The following is a 20,160-nucleotide window of genomic DNA, read 5'->3' as shown; positions in this document are numbered from 1 at the left end:
TATCTCATGGAATATATTGGATAAATATTTATGTTGCAATCAGTTTGCATATCGCATGTCGAACGTTGACCAATGAGGGTTGTCGCAGTAAGTCTTGGTCATTGTCTGCCATCATGGCGTGACTGGCCAAGTCGGGGTCATTGTAACAGTAGTGAGGGGATATATCATGATGCCTTATGCTGCTACAATTCCAGAAAATCAATTGACAGTTTCATAGTTAAAGCATTATATAAAATACCAATCCAATTATTCAAAATGGTCCCAGCCCCAATCGACCCCAGCATCAAAGATGTCGCCGAACCCATCAAAGACACCCTCAAGATCCCCGATGCAGCCAAGCAGCGTCTCGAAAAGTCAGGCATAGATCTCTCTAAAGGCTATCCGTACCGTCCCTCACGCCCTCTATATCTCGACGATGTCTACAAGATTAGAGACAAGCCCCGCGATCACATCGACGCTGGTGCTCGAGCTGACAAGTCAAAGAAGAGCCTTTTGTCCGCTGCGACAAAGGTCACTGATCTGACTGCTTACATCGGAACTGAGATTGAAGGTCTGCAGCTGAAGGATCTTACTAATCAGCAGCGAGATGAACTTGCGCTGCTTATTGCGGAGAGAAGTGTTGTGTTTTTCAGAGATCAGGATCTTTCGCCGCAGGAGCAGAAGGAGCTTGGGGAGTGGTACGGTGAGGTTGAAATTCACGTAAGTCATACACTAATCTCCGTCGGGACATTTGCTGACGCAGTTACAGCCTCAAGTCCCTCATGTCCCTGGCGTCCCAGGTGTAAGCGTCCTGTGGCCCGACCTCATGGCTCAAGAGCGCCCAGCCAGTTTCCGCCAACCTGGTGGTGCATCACGCTGGCACACAGATCTCGTCCATGAGAAGCAACCAGCAGGTATCACACATCTCCACAACGACACTATCCCATCTGTTGGTGGAGATACCCTCTGGGCATCTGGCTACGCTGCATATGAGAAGCTCTCCCCAGAGTTCCGCAAGATCATTGATGGTCGGGAGGCTGTTTACCGCTCTGCTCATCCCTACCTTGACCGCGATCACCCCGAGCAAGGTCCAAAGTACATTGAGCGCATTCATCCCATTGTTCGTGTTCATCCTGCCACGGGCTGGAAAGCGCTCTGGGTGAACCGCGCGATGACGGATAGGATTGTTGGTCTTGATCGAGCTGAGAGTGATGTCATTCTTAATTATCTTTATGATGTTTATGAGCAAAATGTTGACATCCAAGTCCGATTCAAGTGGACGCCAAGAACATCCGCCCTTTGGGACAACCGGTAAGCTCACAGATTTCACAGACATATAAAGTGCTAACGGGATTTAGTATCACCATTCATAATGCAAGCTGGGACTATAGTGGAAGAGAGCCGCGACATGGTACGCGAGTCACGTCTTTGGCTGAGAAGCCGTATTTTGACGCATCGGCGCCTACGCGTCGTGAAGCGCTGGGCCTTTTGGGAGATAGTGAGAAGAAGGAACTTGAGGAGTCAAAGTAAAGACCAAGGGTTGTATTCATTACCCATGAGACCATGCTTTGTATTTCTGGGTAGAATGAAGGATCAATTGATAATGATTGAATATATTTACCTCCTCGTATTTTTCAACTAATCGCTCTGTATTTCTGCTTCCAAACCGTCATAATCTGAAATTCCATCAAGCAAAGCCAGTGGCAACAACAAAGCTAACATCATTGACAAAGCTGTTGGCAGCATCAAAGTCATGAACACCACCATTCGAAGCAGCATACCCAACGTTGTTGTAGTGTCGAATGTACCTAGTCGGATAGCTCCATGATCGGAACGAACTTCCCGATCCGCTCATACCCTTCTGGGGGCAGAACGTAGCATCCTCATTAAAGATCTTGCTCCCGTCGCTCTTGTTAACGTACAGCTGGAAGCCAGAGTGTCGAATGTAACTACCCGGAGTATCGTTAGACTCGAAAGACACACAGCCGCTGTTGGCGAGGCCTGTACGGACGGTCCAGCTCGCTGACTTCTTGAGGGCGCTGGAGCTGGAGCTGGAGATCACTTGGGTGTTGACGTTGGAGGAGCTGTGTGCGAGGACGCGGTCTGTGTAGCCGGAGGTGGTGACTTTGAGGGTGACGGATGATCCGACGCTGAGGGCTGTTCCGCTTGTCAGAGATGTGGTGGCGTATTTGGCCGCGACGATGTTGGCCTGCACGGAGTTCTCAGTTGCATCAGAAGGGTATCCGCTAGTCATGACTCCTTCGTAGAAAGTTCCCTGAGCTCCATTGCTGTTATCACCGCCAATGCCGAGAATGATTGCTCCCTCTTTGCTCATGGGGTTGTAGCCACCATCAGGGCGCGCACCGCTGTAGAAGGTCGATAGTGAACCCGAGGCGGCATTTCCACCACGAATGGCCCACGTGCCGGGCTTGCCCTTGACGACAGCGCTGGTGAAACGGTTGGATATGCTTGGGTTGGCAGTGTTTTGCTTGGCGCCCTGGCCAGAGAAGAGGCCGTTTTCGAGATCAGCCATGATCCACGGGCCGCTGCCGGAACCAGAGCCCCAGACGGTGCTGTCGCCGAAGTAGATAGCTTCCATGTGTCCGTTACCAGTGTCTTTGCTGTTGGTCTCCGCATTGCCGTAGTCGAAGCAGCAAGCACCGTTGTAATGCGTTCCGTCGAGAACAGCATACATGCCCTCGGGTTCATCGCCAGTGGCGGAACCGTCAACTTGATTGTTACGATAGCCGGTGCCAGGGGAGATGAACACTCCGTAGGCCTTCTTGCCGTTCAGCGTAACAGGTGCACCATCAGCAGCGGCAAGGTTATCATAGCCATTCACATCAGGGCCATTAAAACCACCAGGAGGAGCCTGGGTCAAATGGTTGCTTCGACCAGACTGATCATAGATGATAGTGATGAGACAGGTAGTACCGCTGCAGAAGGAGTCTTGGGCAGAGGAGGCTGCGACACCGCCTGCGGAGACAGGCTTGATGTCGGTGAGGGCACCGTCTGAGGCACGCTTGATCTGGTAGAGACCGCCGGTGTAGCTGTCAAAGAGGGCGCGGGTAGTACTATGAGCGGCGATACAGGGCGTTCCGCCGGACTTGTAGATGTCGCATGGTCCTGCTGAGACAAGACGGGCGGTGGTGGCGAGACCAAGAGCGAAGACGCTTTGGAGAAGCATTGTGAAGTGACTGAGAAGATGGGCAGAACCAGAGCCAGGTGTCTTTGAGAGAGGGTTAAAGAAGAGCTGCTGAGCTATAAGAAATGGATATTACGGCACAGAATAAGAGCTCTTTATATAGACATGTCCATACTGAGGTCTCTCGTCCGACAACCCTCCGATGCCTTCCCCGGACCCCATCGCAACAACATCAGACGAAGCGTTAAACACCTTCCTATTCCGCACACACTCTTCAAAGGGAGCAACTATTCACAAATTCCTCCGTTGGACAAATCCGTTCAGGGAATTGGTGTGCCAAGCCTTATTCGCCCGCTTCTCCAAATCTGCGGGGTATGCAGATCGGCGCCATCGTCATCTGGGGTATTTACCCCAGGGGGCATCGCGTGGCTCGGGCCTTGATGTAACCATAAACCGGCACGCAAGTGCCGAATTTGATGCGGACAAATTAGAGGGCGCGAACGGAGGGATGTTTGGTAAGAGAGCCAATGGTGGGAGACTGTGGGGGATGCATTTAGGGCCGAGTCGTGATGTGGGCGGTATTAAGATCGTCGTGACCTAACCTGATGGGCTGGGAGTGCTATGGGGACTAGGGATGGTGCATCCTCGTATACCAGTATTTGTCTATTGCCTCAAGACCGCGGATGGCATATGACCTGATCGTAAGATGTGAAATAACTAGTCTGACGGAATACTAAACCTACCCAAAATTGACCTAACCTTTCCTCGGCATTTGTCGCAACCTGTTCCCATCAGAAGCGCAGCATCATGACTGGAATCGCTTCACTTTTCCCAAAACGCCCCAATGAAATCCTCCACGTCCCTCCAAAGAGCATCCGGCTCCTCAAGCGCAGCAAAGTGTCCACCCTTGTCATGCATTCTATACCACTTCACCTGCTCCGTCTCCCGAATCCATCTCTCCGGCGCCGTAACAAGTTCCTTCTTAAACGCCGAGTGCCCAAGCGGTACCTTGAGACTCTTCCAGGCATTCATCATGAGCTCATGGTCTTCGAGAACTGTGAGGTGAAGATAGATAGAGGTAGGGTAACAGCCCGTGAACCAGTAGAGCGCTATGTTTGTTAGGATGAGGTCTTTGGAGGGTGTTTCGTCCGACCAGCGGTGCATTTTATCGCCGATCCAGGCGAGGAGGGCGATAGGGTTGCTACCGAAGATGTAGCCTGCTGTAGCTGGCTTTGTGCCGTCGAGTTGGATGAAAGCTGTTTCTTTCTTTTGAAAGTCTGCCATTCTGCCGAACGCTGCCATTTCATCGGGGGTATAATTGCCAGCCTTGATGCCCTCTTCGACGTTCTCGCCGGGTGGTGGCGAGATGTTGAGCATACTCATATGAACGAGCTTGCATGCGGGATCAATATTTGCAATGACAGGTGCGGTCCAGCCGCCGAGATCGCCTCCCTGGGTCATGTAGCCCGTCTTGTCAAAGCCCAGGGAATGCATCATCTTGGACATAAGACGGGCATTGTCGATATGGGTGAATGGCTTATCGAGAGGCGGTGCATCAGAGAAACCGAAGCCGATATGGTGAGGAACGATGATGTGATAGGGAAGAGACTCAGAATCGTACTCAGATTTGAGTTTCTGAAGGATGGGGAGGTATTCAACAACAGAACCTGGCCAGCTATGAAGGAACAAGATGGGGACCGCATCAGGGTCCTTAGAGAACAAAGCCAAGAAACTGATCTTGTAATCTTTCGAATCGTCATCGGTAACAGTGATGTCGAACTGCGGGATGGAATTGAGAGTAGCCTCCCATTTCTTCCAATCATAACCATTCGCCCAATACTCAACCAACTCCGTCAAAGTATCTCTGGGAAGACCAAAAGCGCCATCCTCACGTGAGTTCCAAATATTCGCATTCGGAATGGGCGATAGCTTGAGAAGTGTCTTGAGCCGCTCAATCTCACTCTCAGGAACGGAAATAGTGGATGGGGTAAGATTTGCTGACGCGGGGACGGGCCAGGGCGGAGCGCTAAAGGGAAGGGAAGACATTGTCAAAATTGGTTTGATGGTGCTTGGAGTGATTGAAAGCGGCGACTTGATCTGGAATACAGGTTTTAATGGTCTTGTCGACGGTTCTTATGAGTTTTTCTTCGATCTAAGGATGGACTTCTGCCTTGGGATGAATATCCTTGGAGGCTGAGATGCGCGAGGTTGATTGGCAGGATGTCAGATTTCTAGAAACTTCGCGAAATTGCTTCTCACTAGCGCCAATAAAATAACTAAAAAATCATCCAGATACTGCTGGAAGTTTCTGATATTTATTTATTGATGTTGTGCTGCCGGAACATGAATGAGTTGTATTGGCTTCAGTGCCCATAACGCACCTTTGACGTATAATTGGAACGAAATTCGGTTCTAAGATACGGCTCTGTAGTATGAAAGAATCAGGCCATTGAGATCGGAAATGTTTCAGTAAACTGGTGATTACAAGCGTGAGAATATAGAAAAGGCAGCAAAAAGAGGAGATGGGATTGGCTTCTAGTAGTTGGCATTCAACATAAGAACATTCCTCTCTACAGCTATCTTCCTTCGCTTGTCACTCTATGTTGACATCCAGAGGCGCATCATCTTCTAGGTGCCACTTGCTCCTGAGTCTCTCCATGACACGCCACCTCCCAGAATGACTATCACGGCTATATATGTTTTGCCTGATGTGGATCTGATCTCATCACAAATCGTCATCTCGGGCTATATCTCCCCTTTTCTATTACTATCTGTTGGGCTTAACTACCTCTGCATTATGTTTCCTGTTTTCTTGGCTTGCATGCAGTCTTCATCAGGTGGCAGATGTAGCAACAGAATCTCGTATAAGTTGCGAGTTTCGCGTACTAAGAACAAAGAAGCTTCAGTATTTACGTATCTACACGGATGAATGCTTATCCTGATGGGTTGCCTGATTTTATGAGATTTAATCCCTTAATCTATCCATAGTTGAGACTCGCTTAAGCTGGTTATGCTCAGATAACCAGATAACTACGCAAGTGCTTGCGAGCCATGAGGTTAAACTCAAGCCTGCCGATACAGATGATTTCCATAGAAATACTGAAGAGTTGACCCTGTATGCAATCTATCATCAAACTTATTGCATGAATTGATGGTCAATGCAGGGCGGACGGAGATATAATGTCTGCGTGAAATTAAGCCATCACAAGATCATTTAGAACCGTAACTCGGCCAAAGGTCCAGGATTATTTTATGCAGGGCATGACGAAGGATAAGCATTGGGGATTTCTTGGGTTTATCGCGCTAGTGATTATCTACCGCCATGTCCGTGGGCAGGCCATGTGCTATGTTATGCGGGGTGATCATGGCAATCTCTCAGCTCACGAGGACGTCGATCAGCGAAATTCCAGTACTGAGCGTCGCACAGGATAAATGCTTACATATATCTCCGCGGAGCCCAAGTTTTGACATATGGCCCTTTGAGTTTTCTTTCCAGTCGATTATTGAACATCCGTTCAAGACGAGAACATGAGCCATGCTTGGGGTTCTTATCTTTGTTGCATGTGAGAATTGGAGATAGTGGCGGTTTTGGTGTGACTGCTTATCTCTGCTCAATGTTCTAGACTCCCATCATGCGGATTCGGCATATGTACATACATCAAACCAGCTATGACAATCACATCAAAAATTGAATCTGTGTAGATAATACAGTTAGCATGAGCTCTCGCTTATGCCGCCTGGGAGGATTATCTGGCCGCCGGTTTAGACATCTTTCGGCTGTGGATTTCGCCAATGAAACACCGGTCTCTATGTCTGGCACAGAGGCGATAGGTCAGTCGGTACTGCAACCTTATCACAAGACCCTGGAGGGCTGGTGTTTGGCCCGGAGATGCATTGCATTGACGTCACAGGTTCGAGCTCTGCGTCTTCCTTTTCCGGTAGATCTACAGAAATGATAGAGATCTCAACTTTCTCTTTCAGATCTCCGAGGATGCTGTGTCCCGAATTCTTATATACAATGACAGCTCCAGAATTACAATGCTGTTGGCGACCTAAGTCTTACCATCCTCGTTATCCCGCTAAACATGGCTTCCGACTCGACGCTTATAGAATCAGGTGAAATGACGGAGACTACTCCCTTGATACCATCTCACAAACGCCACATCAAGGACACTCCATTGATAAACACTGCCTCACAGCAGGACAGTCTACCATATAATGACTATCATACCATCGACTGGCTTCAAGGCCTCGTACAAGATAGCCTTCGACGCGACAACTCAAATCTCTATTCGCGACGCGGCATACGCTACCGCATCATCAAGCTATGGGACGCTTCTCAGGGATGGATCGCAGCTTTCCTCATCGGTCTTCTCACTGCTTCAATCGCGGCATTCGTAGATGTCAGTGTTGAGGTTCTAGCAGATCTCAAAGATGGCTACTGTACCAATAACATATTTTCAAGTCGCCGAGCATGCTGCGCATCAGAGATAAACTGCCAGAACTGGAAGCCATGGACAGAAAGCTACGTGTATGCATACGCCATCTACGTCAGCCTTGCTTTGGCATTTGGTATCATCGCTGGAAGCGTCACGGCTACTACGAAGATGAATCTCACTGCCGTTCCTCCGGAGAAAAAAGAGTCGTCTGCAAGTCCCGGCGGAAAGGTCATGTACATGGCAGCAGGAAGCGGCATCCCCGAGATAAAGACTGTATTATCCGGCTTCTGCATCCCTCACCTTTTCGATCTCAAAGTTCTCATCGTCAAGGCCATCGGATCAATCTTCGCAGTCGCGACAGGCATGTGTTTGGGAAAAGAGGGGCCCTTTGTACACATCTCAGCTTGTGTTGGATATCTTGTCACCATCTGCATTCCCAAATATGCGAGTAATCAACGAAAACTGAGAGAGATGCTCAGCATTGCCTGTTCAGCGGGTTTATCCGTTGCTTTTGGAGCTCCGATTGGAGGTGTTCTCTTCAGCTATGAGGAGATTAGCACTTATTTTCCTCGAAGGGTACTCTGGAGGAGCTGTCTTTGTTCAGTGGTGGCGGCGGCAGTTCTCAAGGAACTCAACCCTACGGGAACTGGCAAGCTTGTTTTGTTTGAGACGAACTACGGCGTCAATTATGATGCTCTTCACTACCTCGTCTTCATCATTCTCGGTGTCTGCGGTGGCATCTTCGGTGGAGTATTCTGCAGAGCCAACTTCCTCTGGTCAAAGTCATTCCGAAAGATTACGCTCATTAAGAACAGCCCTGTCTTCGAGTTGGCCCTTGTGACATTGATCACAGCGGTTTTACAGTTTCCAAATATGTTGATCAGGGAAACCGGGGATATTGTCATGCAGCGAGTTCTTGTTGACTGCAATCATGCTGAGGAGGACTGGATTTGCCAGCAAGAGGCCCAAACAACTGGCAAGGGCACGTACTACGCTTGGCTGATTTCCGGGACATTCGTCAAGCTATTTTTAACAACCATTACATTCGGCTGCAAGGTCCCATCTGGAATCATCATCCCCGCGATGGATGCTGGGGCGCTCTTTGGTCGAATGATCGGGCAACTCATCCCCAACATCTCGCCAGGGATCTTCGCCATGGTCGGGTCAGCAGCCTTCTTGGCGGGAGTTAGCAGAATGACTGTAAGTCTAGCTGTCATCATGTTTGAGCTTACAGGGGAGGTCAACTTCATTCCGCCTTCCATGATCGCCATTCTGACGGCGAAGTGGGTGGCTGATGCAATTAGTGCCGATGGTATTTATGATCTTGCTCAACATCTCCAAGGACATCCCTTCTTGGAGGCTGAGGGTGCAATCGCCAAGATCAGGGCGTTCAGAGATAATGAGGGCACTGCAACGGTCGACGCTCTTCTTCCTTCAGAAGATGCCACGGACAACGCTATTGTGTCTGTCGGTCGGGACTATCGTGTCCACACATCAGTACTCCGACACAAGCACTCTCATCTTCAAAGTAGCGGCTTAAGCGACTCAGGACTTGTGTTCGTTAACGACAAGGGACTATGTCACGGCTATATCTCGCAATATAAACTGGAGCAAGTTCTGCATATGATTGAGAAAACCGATGGTGTTGAAGTGTCTTGTGAGGTAAGCGTTCTTGAAGGTACTCTAGCGGAGGCGATTGACAGGAGTCCCCTCACTCTCTCATCAAAAGCACCACTTGAGTATGCTGTGGAGATGTTTGGAAAGCTGGGCGTCAGTTATTTGGTTGTCACCGAGGAGGATACGGTGAAGGTGCTGGGGGTTGTGTCGACGAAGCAACTAATTGCTTTCTTGGATATGTTGAAGTAGACGCCGGTTCCTAGCACGGCACTGGAGGATACAATACTACAGGCGTACAAAAGTCCACCCAACCGTCAATTCCCCTTAAGTGGTCGGAGTTGGAGTCTAGTGAGCTGGTGGAGAACATTGTGCCACTTACGGGCGACAGAACCCAGTGGGTAGGCTCTAGAAGGATGCTAATAGTCATGTAAAGGAGCTCAAGCTCCGGTTACCATGATGATCTCGACGTCATCCCAAATCCAACACCTAAAACTGATTGCGCCGGCCAAATCTACAATAAGATGCGATACAATTTGGCCAGTGTCTGCAAAGCGACTCAGAAATCGATGACTTGTCCCATCCCGGGTAGATTCAGGGGCGAGAAGGAAATAAGACGGGATTCATCAAGCAAGCGAACCCGCGGAATCGCGATGAGGATCGAGGATGCCGGTTGAGTCTTGGCCCAGGCACCTTCGCTTATTAGCGTTTAATTAACCACTCCCAATTCGATAAGGTTGCTAGAAGTGTTATTTGCAGTTGAGACTTGTGGCTGAGAGCTTATTCCGGCAGAGAGAACCTAGGTTTCTCAACGTTAGACCGTGGAAGTTCTACGCGAAGTTACTGGTGCATAAAGTGCTGTCATGAATTTCCGGTTATGCAGTGGCTGAAACTAATTGGGTGACAGCTACCGGGGTTCTGGCGCTGCAAATCGAGACATCCTAGACTCGACATTCCACGATACCTTGATACGCCTAAGTTTGTATAGGTGTTTTAATACGTCTAAGCGATGGCAGCATTTCACAGTGAGAAATAGTGTATTCACGGACCGGAAGTCGCTCACAAGTCCGCAGCGTCGCATCCCAAATCATCCCAACTTTTAACATCCTCATTATCTCCCCAGCATCCAAGACCAATCCCTGCCACGGCATTCTTTCCACACCCGCTAAAATCCATTAGTAACATAAACCAGGGGCCAAAACCCAGAAATGCAACGCAATAAACTTTAGGTGGCTTGCGTACACGACTCATGGCACCCAAACGCGTTATCACCACGAGTCTTTTTTTGTTCTCCCCCAGAACAAAAACCGCTCAATTCCCCTGAACCTGTGACGGCCCGTCAAAACGGAGACACCGTCTGCATCGTGCGGAGCGGAACGTCAGCGATTCGCTGGACCCGCGATATCTTACCCCCCCTGGTCTTGTCTTGGAGTGCCGATCTAGTCCGGCACAAGAATAGCACGCCCTGTGGCGACACGGCACGTGCACCCCCCTGGGGAAAATCTTCAAGATCAGCGAGTTTGAGCTCTGCTTGCTTGCTTGTATCTCTCTCAGCTTCATCTGGAACATGGCATACCAACGCGAGTTCGAGATGCAAGCCCTCCCGCCCTCACCAAAATCACGAAGCCCCGAACCAGAACCCAACGACTCTTCAGCATGGGATCGTCTCATCACAAGCTTCTCCCGCGCCCCATCGCGCCATGACAGCCTGAGCAGCTACAACAGCTACGCCTTCAACGGGCGGCTGTTCAACATGAGCAAAGCAAACTACAACTCTGCCAACACAGCGCTGGCGCGAGAATTAAAGAACCGGCACTTGCAGATGATTGCGTTCGGCGGATCTATCGGAACGGGTCTTTTTGTCGCGTCGGGTGTTGCGCTGTATCGTGGGGGACCTGTTTCGCTGCTTCTGGCGTTTATCATCATGGGTGCTATGCAGTTCTTTACGATGCAGGCGCTGGGGGAGTTGAGTGTTGCGTTTCCGGTGGGAGGGTCTTTTGCGAATTATTCGACAAGGTTTTTGGATCCGAGTTGGGGATTTGCGATGGGCTGGAAGTGAGTGAATGTGAATAAGTGAGCGTGAGATGAGATGAGGCTGACTTTGGACAGTTATACGCTGCAGTATCTCATTGTGCTGCCACTTGAGATTATTGCAGGAGCATTTACGACGAATTACTGGAATCCCAACGCCAGCAAGAGCATTTTCATCGTTCTCTTCTTCATTCTCATCCTCGGTATCAATCTTCTCGGGGTGAAAGGCTACGGCGAAGCTGAGTTCGTCTTCTCAGCCGTCAAAGTCACAGCCATCGTAGGCTTCATGTAACAACCCCCCCAACTCACCTCCCCTACAATCGCATCTAACAAAATCAGTCTTCTCGGTATAATCATCAACATCGCAGGTTCCCCAGAAGGAGACTACATCGGTTTCACACGGTGGCAAAACCCCGGCGCCTTTCACAACGGCTTCAGAGGCTTCGCAAGCGTTTTAGTAACGGCAACCTTCTCCTTCGCCGGGACAGAAATGGTCGGTCTCGCAGCAGCCGAAACGAGCAACCCGAAAAAGTCCCTCCCCGCAGCAGTAAAGCAAGTCTTTTGGCGAATTTCTCTCTTCTACATTCTTTCGATTCTACTCATCGGGTTGCTGGTGCCGTATAACGAGCCGAGATTGCTGGGGGCCAAGTATGGTTCTGATGCGGCGGCTAGTCCGTTCGTGATAGCGATTGAGATGAGCGGCTCGGATGTCTTGCCGGATATTATGAATGCTGTTATTCTGATATCGCTGATTAGTGTTGGGAATACAGCTGTGTATGCGTCTTCACGGACGTTGGCGGCGTTGGCGGAGCAGTCACTTGCGCCCAAGATGTTTGCGTACATTGATCGAACTGGACGACCTCTCGTTGCGATAATTTGCTGCGGTTTACTGGGCTTGCTAGCATTCAGCGCCAACTCCAAGATCCATAACGAGATCTTCAACTGGCTCCTTGCCATTAGTGGGCTAAGCACCCTCTTCACATGGAGTTCCATCTGCGTCTGCCACATTCGCTTTCGAAAAGCATGGGCGCTATCAGGATACAATGTTTCCCAGCTTGCCTTCAAGTCACAGGTTGGAGTTTGGGGGTCTTGGGTTGCACTCGCAGCTTACGGAACAGTTTTGGTCCTTCAGATCTGGGTTGCCATATCGCCGATCCAAGCAGAGGGTGAAGACCCCCTCACAACGCCTGAACGGTTCAAGAACTTCTTTCTGCAGATTTTGACGATCCCTATCATTTGCTTGTTCTATTTCACTCATAAGATCTGGGTGGGGACAAAGGTGGTGAGGGATAAGGATATAGATATTAATACGGGGAGAAGATATCTCCATGTTTGGAATGAAGAGGAGGAACAGGCCAAGAGAAAATGGCCTTTATGGAAGCGAGTGTATAACCATTTATGTTAATATTATAGAGACTAGAATGTCCTAATTATTTAGTTTAAAGACACCATGCATACGTTTGCAGTTGTGAACTGGTCGTATTGGGGTATTGGCGCTGGGGATTGCTCGCCAGATGACTCACGGCCGGTCAGCATCAGTGGAGTTGTCGACCAGCCAATCGCTAACCCCAATTCCGTTACACCATCAGCAACTCGGGCTTATCATAAAAGGGCGATCTCAGCCAATGCCATAAAGGGAATGCAGATCCTCATGAATCACCCAAATCGTATCGCATAACCATTCTTCCAGGCGCTGCAGCAACAATGGCAGACCATACATTCTGGCAGTACATCCGCCTCAAAGCAATCGTTGCATTCATCCGTCTCATAAACTACATCTTCACACGTCCTCACTTCAAGCCCTCAACAACATGCAACCGCAAACTCATCCGCATTGCCTCCCGCGACCTCAATCGCTTCATCAATGCTTGGATTTACTACCCAAACAATTATACCGATGCTAAAAAGTATGGTCTTGTGATCAATTGGCACGGCGGTGCTTATACTCTCCCGAATCTGGGCATGGACCACCAATTCTGCGAGAAAATAGCCGCAGAGAACAATCTGCTTGTTCTTGACGCCGATTACCGAAAAGCACCCGAGCACCCTCTTCCTGGAGCTGTTGAAGACGCCGAAGATACTCTTAGATGGGTTGAGAGCCAGGCGCAAATGTTTGATCTTGACAGAGTTGCCTTGTCGGGTTTCAGCTCTGGAGGTAATCTAGCGCTCGTTTCATCATCTGAACTAAGGCGTGAGTTCAAGATGAACATCAGGGCTATATACGCTTTCTACCCAGGCGTTGACTTATCCATTCCGCCCGAGGAGAAAACAATTCCGAAACCCATCCGACCTCTTCCCGTGTCTTTCCAGCATCTTCTCGCTGACGCGTACGTACCGCGTATTGAGGACCGCAAGTCGCCCAAAGTATCGCCCATGTACGCCGAGGGAACCTCCTTTCCAAAGTATGTTATGCTTGTTGCATGTTCTGGAGATATCTTCACGCCCGAGATCGAAGTTTTTGGAAAGAAGTTGGAGCGGGCTGGTCGTGATGTCGAGATCGTCAGGGTCGAAGGGGCTCATGGATGCGATAAGACTACGAACCCAAAGACATTCAGGCCTGAGGCGAGAGATTTCGCGTATGCTAGGGTAGTACAGAGCTTACAAAGTGTTATGCAATGAGAGGGAGTGCGGTGAAAGCCAGGACAGATTAACTGCCATCTAAAACATATATGAACATTCTTGCTGCATTCGCTATTTAATATGTAGTAGAGCATTTTTCGTTGCTGCGATGTTCTGAATATGAACGTCGGCGAGTTGGTACGCAGCAGTTCTGGTGAACATGGAATATACTCACAGGAACAAGACACATCAGGCCTGCCTAAGCGACCACAACAATGAAATGTTTAGGAACTGAGATTGCACTTTTATCCCAATCTAGTCTAGTTGAAAGCTATATTAAACGTAAATGTGCGTCAACCACTCAAGAAATACAAGGTCATCAAACTTGTGACAACAAGTCCCTGGTTCCAGCCCAGAAGCACACCAACGCGACCATATGAACTCGGGGAAGGTCCATGGAGATGGAGTAATACAAGGCTATTTCTAACAAATTTGCCCAGACACAAAAAGCAGTCAAAGAGTAGAACTGTGAAACCCGTCGTCGTGAACAACGAACTTGAGAGCGAGATAGAGTCTCCATCGTGAGGATAGGCAAACCACCAGGAAGAATCAATAACCGTTGCCAAAACCCCAGTGGACGCCTGCTTGGCATGAGTGAAGAGCTAAATGCAACATACTAAGAGAGGGTGAGATTCCCAGTTCGATTGATGTTCACGTGTTCATGCCCATTTTCAGTGTCAAGTTCAAGGTCAGTCAGTTAAGAGAGGCTGCCAGTGTCCGCATTCGCATAATCCAGTGGCCGTCACTGCCAGTACCTAAGCTCGTCTCATTATGTACTTGTCACTGCCACATGGAAAGCTGGTCGCCAACATTCTATCTTCGCAAACTCTTCCTGACAAACTCTTCATCTATCTACAACTCTTCACCTTTCTACAACTCCTTACCTTTCTACAACTCTTCACCTTTCTCTTACACCCAAGTTCACGAATCCTTGGCCCAACATGGCGTCAGGCGATAAGACCCAGCATTTTGAAATGCTGGGAAAGTCCCTTTTCGAGTGAGTGCCTACTTACTATCTGAAACAAAAGGCTAATCCTCATGTCAGGCTCTACGAAACGGAGATGTATTCCGATCTGAAAATCGCTTGCGGATGGGACATCCATAAAGTCCATAAGGCCATCATTTGCCCCCGATCTACCTTTTTCACGGCCGCTTGTAATGTAAACTTCAAGGTTAGTCAACATCTCTCGGGCTGTACGTAATACTGACAATGAATGCAGGAGGGTTGGGAGAACATGATCAACCTCCCGGACAACGACCCGACCGTAGTCCGGGAAATGATCTATTACCTTTACAATCTGGACCTCGCTGGTTATGAGTTCATCCCGGAGGATGGCAATTTGATCGAGGAAGATCTCTCGGACACTGGGTACGACAACGAGATGATGCGACACTTGTTACGACAGGGCTACAGATTCGTGGGTAAGCGAAGAGTGAAGGGACTTGTTCCTAAGCTCGGAGTCCGCATTGGTCCACCCAAGAACCTGCCTTTGTTCGCAAAGGTCTATGCCATCGGAGAGAAGTATGGCATTCCGGGATTGAAGGCCATCGCGCTTAGCAAGTTTGAGACACTCGCCAAAGCATATGCCAACACCGACGACTTTCGCATCGCAGCGGAGGAAGTGTACACCTCCACTATTGACCAGGATCGCGGCATGCGAGACATTGTTGTCAACACTGTGGAGGAAAACATTGCGCTGCTCAACAACGCAGATTTCGAGGCTCTCGCCAGAAACACTGAGTTGGGCCACGATCTTCTGATGAAGATCACTTCAACTCACCGTGCAAGTTAGAGAAGTCTAGGCTTTCATGGCAGACCTCCAACATCCGCGCCAGTTGTCAGCGGCCGTCCTTAGTCGCATCTTGTCCTTGAAACGTCGGATGTTAAGGAGCTCAATATTCAGTTATCCCCAAGGAAATACGGCAGAACCGCCAGGCTTGACGGTGGCCTCTATAGTCTCACCTTAACTTGGAACGACAGAGTTGCCAGACTCACCAAACCTGAACAAGTCATTCTTACTGTCACCCTTCCCCATAGACTTCGACCCAAAAGATGAAGAGTTTGGGCCATTGTCGGAAATTTTGTGTAAACTTGGTATAGTTTACGCCTGTAGATTAGTTCTTTCATTGGAGACTTTCATCACCAGTTAGCTTAGCCCATCTTCATGTGAACGAAACCTTCGACCGGTTAGACTTCAGTCTCAGGCGTGCAACACCACAAATCGTAGTTTCTTGACCAAACTCTATCATTTATGATTCAGTAAGCAAAAGTATGATGCAAAATATATATTTAAAGGCCTGCTGCGCGGACAAACTTTCTATGTATGCACCTCAACTCATCCACCATGGGGGACCCTATGGACTACAAACTGGGTAGCGGCCCACCACCACTTTTCAACACAAGCGAGAGGAGCAATGAGTACCTAAACAGTCTTCCGGGGCAGTATTTGGCAATTATTGTAAAGTCCTTTCTTTTGCTGGTTTACAGAACAGCATGCTTAAGACCGGAGAGCTTTCCGACCTCACCATCATTTGCGGCAACAATCAGCATCGTGTACACAAGCTCATCCTTAGCACTGGCTCTAAATTCTTCAAAGTCGCCTGTACTGGCACATACAAGGTAACATAAATCCAATCACTATTTCCACGTCGTGAATCGGAAAGCTTACAGCGTATCGCAGGAATCTGACGGAGAAATCTATCTCCCAGACGACGATCCCGCTGCCGTGCGAAAGATGATTGGTTATCTTTACAGTATCGACTACAACCCCACAAGAACCCAGATGCCGGACTATGAAGATGATGTGGAGGCAGAGCTGTCCGATACGGAATACGACGGTGAGGCGCGGTATCGAATGAAGCTCTTTGGGGCAGTATTTATCGAGCGAAAAAGAATAAAACGGCTCAAAGAGCATGAATGGGGAGGCTGGAAGGCCGAAGAGTCTCCCATTTTTTCGCAGCTCTGCCTGCAAGCGAAAGTGTATGCATTGGGGGAAAAGTACGGGATGCAAGGTCTTAAGGACGCAGCGAAGGGCGCGTTTGAGAGCGAAATACAGAGTGGCAATGTTGGGGTCGACGAATTCGCGGAGGCGGTGGAGGAGGTCTACACTTCGACGGTCAGTGAAGATAGGGGTTTGAGGGATGTGGTTGTCAAGATGATTGAGCAGGATATCTTGCTGTTGGATCATATGGTTGTGCGGGAGGTCATGAGGGCTACTGACTTTGCGTTGGATGTTCTGCTGTACATGTCACAGGGAATGAGGTCTCAGGCAAGGTTTAAAGATTCACCACAGGTTGTAAGTCTGAGAGTTTGGGGGTCTTGACTGCCCTAGGAACTTACATAATTTAGGAACAGCTCTCGCATTCCTCCCCCCCTCTCCTCAGAATATCCTGCCCATAGCTCATTACCATATCGTAGGCCAAGCCCTCTTCCTTCAGGAACTCCTTCACATCCTTCCTTTCAAAAATTGTTGGCTTTGATTTCAGGATTCTGACAACAACGTTGCAAAGAGGACGATCGCCTTCGGCAGTACAGTTATACGCCTCCTTCATCATTTGTATCAGATACCCAAATTAATCAACACTGCTGCTCTTGAAATCATTTTCGCCTTCAGTTTCGAAATTTTGGACAGCTAGAGCTTTGAGGCCAGCAATGCCGTATTTCTCGCCCAGTGCGTACACTTTATAATGGACATAGAGGTTGACGTAGGGGACGACGTGTGAGGCTCGTTCTTGTGGAGGAGGGACAGGGGCAGTGGGAGTCTGTAGTGGATGCAAACTAGGCTGATTGGCAGAGGAGTCGCCTCTGACAGAATGACGAGTTGCTTTCAACAGCACTGTTCCAGGTGGGAAAGGAACCATAGAAGGCCGCTGATATATCGGAACTAGTTTCGCGTCGTCGGGGATAGTGTACGTTTGGTGATAGAGATATTCGATCATCATGCCCACGGCGAAGGGGCCATCCTCTCGCAGTTCGATCTCACCAGTCATAGCTTCCTACACGAAGTAAGCAAGCGTCCGCAAGTAGTTGCAGTGAAAGGGCACCTTGAATCCACTGCAGCATGCTGCTTTGAACAAGTCAGATCGCGGACAGATGATTGCCTTGTGGACTTTGTGGCGCGCCTCGCCACAGATGATGACGAAGTCGGAATAGGCACTGGTTTTGATGAGGCTGGACTCTTTGTTGGTATCGAAGCTTTTGACCAGATGTGATTAGGGATACTTACTTTCCAAGGGCTGTTCTCTGATCGCCGGCGTGGTCAAAGATCACAACATCCGGGGAGGCATGGTGGGCCAAGAACCTTGTTCTTCTTGCTAGGAGAGCACGTTCTCCAGGTCTTGACGCGGGGTGCTGTCGCAGAGGTCTTGATGATAGATGTAGAGACTTGTAGAAGTATTAACTGGCGATGGTGGAAGATGAAGAGTGAGAGAGATGAGGCGTTCCTTTTATGGCAGACATGTTTGTCCATATTCAGGCATCGACGGTGAAACAAACAGTTGTTGTCATTACCCAACCAAATCCCGACACCTAGTTGTTGTTTGGCTTGGTTGCCATGTTTGCACAAGACATCATAGGCAACATCCTGGTTTCGACAACAAAACTGTGAGTGAGTTTGGACTATGAATGATGAGCTGCGTAGATTGCACAATCTTCACAAGTTTCATGACAATACACATGAAAGGACTTCACTAAGATTTGCCAGTCCGATAGGCGTCTTTGATGAAGGGAAGATTGTAATATTCCTTAACTCGGGTCTGATCTCTATTCTACCTAAGTTTTGACATTCTTTAGGTAAACTTTGTCTATCTCAGGGTAAGTTTAGACCAACACATTTGGCATCCGTCTTCACTCCAATGCCAATTCCATCAGCAGATCGAAGCCCAGAGCTGTCTCCTTGAGAACTGCCTTCACAGTGTCCTTTTTCAGCATATGCTTATATCTTTTCAAGATCGCGACCACCTCATCGCGAAGAGGACGGTCGGTTTCAATAGTTGAAGTGTATGCTTCTCGGATTGCCTGCAAGAAGTCGTCGGTGTCAAGTTGAAAGTGGACTTCGGAGTTGAATTTGCGAAGAGCGAGTGCCTTGAGGGCTTGTATGCCGTACTTTTCTCCAAGGGCGTAGACTTTGGCATGGAGATGCAGGTTCTGGGTAAGAATGGGTTGCGGAGGAGCAGACGGCTGCGGAGGGGGAGGCGGGGTTGGTGCTGGGGAAGGTGATCCGAAAAGAAATGAGTCAGGTATGGGAGATGATTGATCGGGCGAAGCTTGGCCGGAATTGTAGCCTGAGGGGGAGTTGACACCTCCGAAGTAACCACGTCCTCGTCGATTCCGGCCACGTCCTCTTCCTGGTTCCTGGGAAGCAGCAGGTGGCGGAGGAGGAGGATTCGAGGCGGTACCGACGCCAACGGGTACAGGTTGAGAGTCGGGAGGAATTGGAACCTCCCACCGGGCTGTGAGCCTCTTGACCCTCTTGTTGCCGACGAAGGTTGCCCCATAGAGCTCCATCTTCCTCTTTTGCTCGTCATTGTACTCGGTCTCAGAGAGATGTGTATCCATGCCACAGTATTCGCGGTGAATGATCGCTCCAACCGGAACATACGTGTCATGATACAGGTACTCAATCATCATGCGCACGGCAGCCGGATCGTCGTCAGGCAAGTCGATTTTGCCTGTCTGGGCTTCCTGCGAAAGTCAGTCTTGGCCTTAACACGAGCCTATCGTGAAGGTACGAACCTTGAACTTGCCATCACAAGCGGCCTTGAAGAAGTTCGATCGCGGGCATATGATCGCCTTGTGGACGTGGTACTGATCTTTTCCACACGTGATCGTGAGATCAGAGTAATCGCCCGTTTGGAGAAGGCTGGAGAGCGGTCAGTCACTGGACCATAGTTGAAGAAAGTAATACTTACTTGGCGAGCGCTTCGCTCTGCGCGTTTTGGGTGGCGCCCATGATCGCTCAGGTGCGTTTCAAAGAAGAATGAAGAAGTTGTTGTGAGATGAGAGTTGAGAGTTGTGATTGAGGCGGGGAGATAACCAAAGGCTAGGGCTCAGGATCACTCTCTTAAGCGACCATAAAGCTTAGGTAAATTTAGCATAACTTGGTTCAGATTCAGTGAGCTTTAGATTACCTTGGGTATTTTAACACCTTGGTGACGTCAAGTCTTAGTCCCTGGAGTGACTACGGCTGTTGGCAGCTGGTAGGGTTACACAACAACAAGCGCCACAGCCTGAGCAAATGAATGAGTGGTGATATCTCCTGTTTGTCATACCAAGTGGCAGCAAGTGACTGACACTGTTCTCACAAATTGATGCCCTTTGCTTCGGTGTGTTGT

General features: G+C 49.2%; 10 protein-coding genes across 10 annotated transcripts; 6 read left to right on the top strand and 4 right to left on the bottom strand.

Moving 5' to 3' along the window:
* Window positions 1-255: 255 nt before the first annotated feature.
* FVEG_12953 (hypothetical protein) lies at window positions 256-1,604 on the top strand (the record flags this gene model as incomplete). Its single annotated transcript, XM_018902334.1, has 3 exons — window positions 256-699; window positions 749-1,290; window positions 1,338-1,604. The coding sequence occupies 3 exons, from the start codon at window positions 256-258 to the stop codon at window positions 1,507-1,509; spliced, it is 1,158 nt and encodes a 385-aa protein (XP_018761037.1). The 3' UTR covers window positions 1,510-1,604.
* Window positions 1,605-1,666: 62 nt separating this feature from the next.
* FVEG_12952 (alpha-N-arabinofuranosidase B) lies at window positions 1,667-3,166 on the bottom strand (the record flags this gene model as incomplete). The annotated part of the gene is made up of 1 exon (XM_018902333.1): window positions 1,667-3,166. The coding sequence occupies one exon, from the start codon at window positions 3,164-3,166 to the stop codon at window positions 1,667-1,669; it is 1,500 nt and encodes a 499-aa protein (XP_018761036.1).
* A 567-nt stretch (window positions 3,167-3,733) lies between these two features.
* FVEG_12951 (hypothetical protein) lies at window positions 3,734-5,216 on the bottom strand. Its single transcript, XM_018902332.1, has one exon. It carries the CDS (start codon window positions 5,168-5,170, stop codon window positions 3,947-3,949), a length of 1,224 nt encoding a protein of 407 aa, XP_018761035.1. The 5' UTR covers window positions 5,171-5,216; the 3' UTR covers window positions 3,734-3,946.
* Window positions 5,217-7,152: 1,936 nt separating this feature from the next.
* Window positions 7,153-9,667, top strand: FVEG_12950 (hypothetical protein). The gene has a single exon (XM_018902331.1). It carries the CDS (start codon window positions 7,210-7,212, stop codon window positions 9,427-9,429), a length of 2,220 nt encoding a protein of 739 aa, XP_018761034.1. The 5' UTR covers window positions 7,153-7,209; the 3' UTR covers window positions 9,430-9,667.
* An 805-nt stretch (window positions 9,668-10,472) lies between these two features.
* FVEG_12949 (hypothetical protein) lies at window positions 10,473-12,662 on the top strand. The gene is made up of 3 exons (XM_018902330.1): window positions 10,473-11,232; window positions 11,287-11,496; window positions 11,548-12,662. The coding sequence occupies exons 1-3, from the start codon at window positions 10,745-10,747 to the stop codon at window positions 12,611-12,613; spliced, it is 1,764 nt and encodes a 587-aa protein (XP_018761033.1). The 5' UTR covers window positions 10,473-10,744; the 3' UTR covers window positions 12,614-12,662.
* A 105-nt stretch (window positions 12,663-12,767) lies between these two features.
* Window positions 12,768-14,130, top strand: FVEG_12948 (hypothetical protein). Its single transcript, XM_018902329.1, has one exon. The coding sequence runs from the start codon at window positions 12,913-12,915 to the stop codon at window positions 13,825-13,827; it is 915 nt and encodes a 304-aa protein (XP_018761032.1). The 5' UTR covers window positions 12,768-12,912; the 3' UTR covers window positions 13,828-14,130.
* A 638-nt stretch (window positions 14,131-14,768) lies between these two features.
* Window positions 14,769-15,620, top strand: FVEG_12947 (hypothetical protein; the record flags this gene model as incomplete). The annotated part of the gene is made up of 3 exons (XM_018902328.1): window positions 14,769-14,824; window positions 14,873-14,999; window positions 15,048-15,620. 3 exons carry the CDS (start codon window positions 14,769-14,771, stop codon window positions 15,618-15,620), a joined length of 756 nt encoding a protein of 251 aa, XP_018761031.1.
* Window positions 15,621-16,321: 701 nt separating this feature from the next.
* FVEG_12946 (hypothetical protein) lies at window positions 16,322-17,171 on the top strand (the record flags this gene model as incomplete). Its single annotated transcript, XM_018902327.1, has 3 exons — window positions 16,322-16,447; window positions 16,509-17,123; window positions 17,160-17,171. 3 exons carry the CDS (start codon window positions 16,322-16,324, stop codon window positions 17,169-17,171), a joined length of 753 nt encoding a protein of 250 aa, XP_018761030.1.
* Window positions 17,172-17,400: 229 nt separating this feature from the next.
* FVEG_12945 (hypothetical protein) lies at window positions 17,401-17,817 on the bottom strand (the record flags this gene model as incomplete). Its single annotated transcript, XM_018902326.1, has 1 exon — window positions 17,401-17,817. One exon carries the CDS (start codon window positions 17,815-17,817, stop codon window positions 17,401-17,403), a length of 417 nt encoding a protein of 138 aa, XP_018761029.1.
* An 856-nt stretch (window positions 17,818-18,673) lies between these two features.
* FVEG_12944 (hypothetical protein) lies at window positions 18,674-19,778 on the bottom strand (the record flags this gene model as incomplete). Its single annotated transcript, XM_018902325.1, has 3 exons — window positions 18,674-19,510; window positions 19,562-19,688; window positions 19,738-19,778. 3 exons carry the CDS (start codon window positions 19,776-19,778, stop codon window positions 18,674-18,676), a joined length of 1,005 nt encoding a protein of 334 aa, XP_018761028.1.
* Window positions 19,779-20,160: the final 382 nt, after the last annotated feature.

This window comes from Fusarium verticillioides, chromosome 11, assembly GCF_000149555.1.
Source record: "Fusarium verticillioides 7600 chromosome 11, whole genome shotgun sequence".
Lineage (NCBI taxonomy): Eukaryota > Fungi > Ascomycota > Sordariomycetes > Hypocreales > Nectriaceae > Fusarium > Fusarium verticillioides.
The sequence above is the reverse complement of the archived record's forward strand: the minus strand, read 5'-3'. Positions and strand labels throughout refer to the sequence as shown.

Excerpts from the sequence above, each read along its gene's own strand:
- FVEG_12948 (XM_018902329.1), top strand. The coding sequence starts at position 12,913 with ATGGCAGACCATACATTCTGGCAGTACATCCGCCTCAAAGCAATCGTT.
- FVEG_12950 (XM_018902331.1), top strand. The coding sequence starts at position 7,210 with ATGGCTTCCGACTCGACGCTTATAGAATCAGGTGAAATGACGGAGACT.
- FVEG_12949 (XM_018902330.1), top strand. The coding sequence starts at position 10,745 with ATGGCATACCAACGCGAGTTCGAGATGCAAGCCCTCCCGCCCTCACCA. Across the intron at positions 11,233-11,286 it reads GGATTTGCGATGGGCTGGAA|TTATACGCTGCAGTATCTCA; the intron begins GTGAGTGAATGT and ends GACTTTGGACAG. Across the intron at positions 11,497-11,547 it reads ACAGCCATCGTAGGCTTCAT|TCTTCTCGGTATAATCATCA; the intron begins GTAACAACCCCC and ends TAACAAAATCAG.
- FVEG_12951 (XM_018902332.1), bottom strand. The coding sequence starts at position 5,170 with ATGTCTTCCCTTCCCTTTAGCGCTCCGCCCTGGCCCGTCCCCGCGTCA.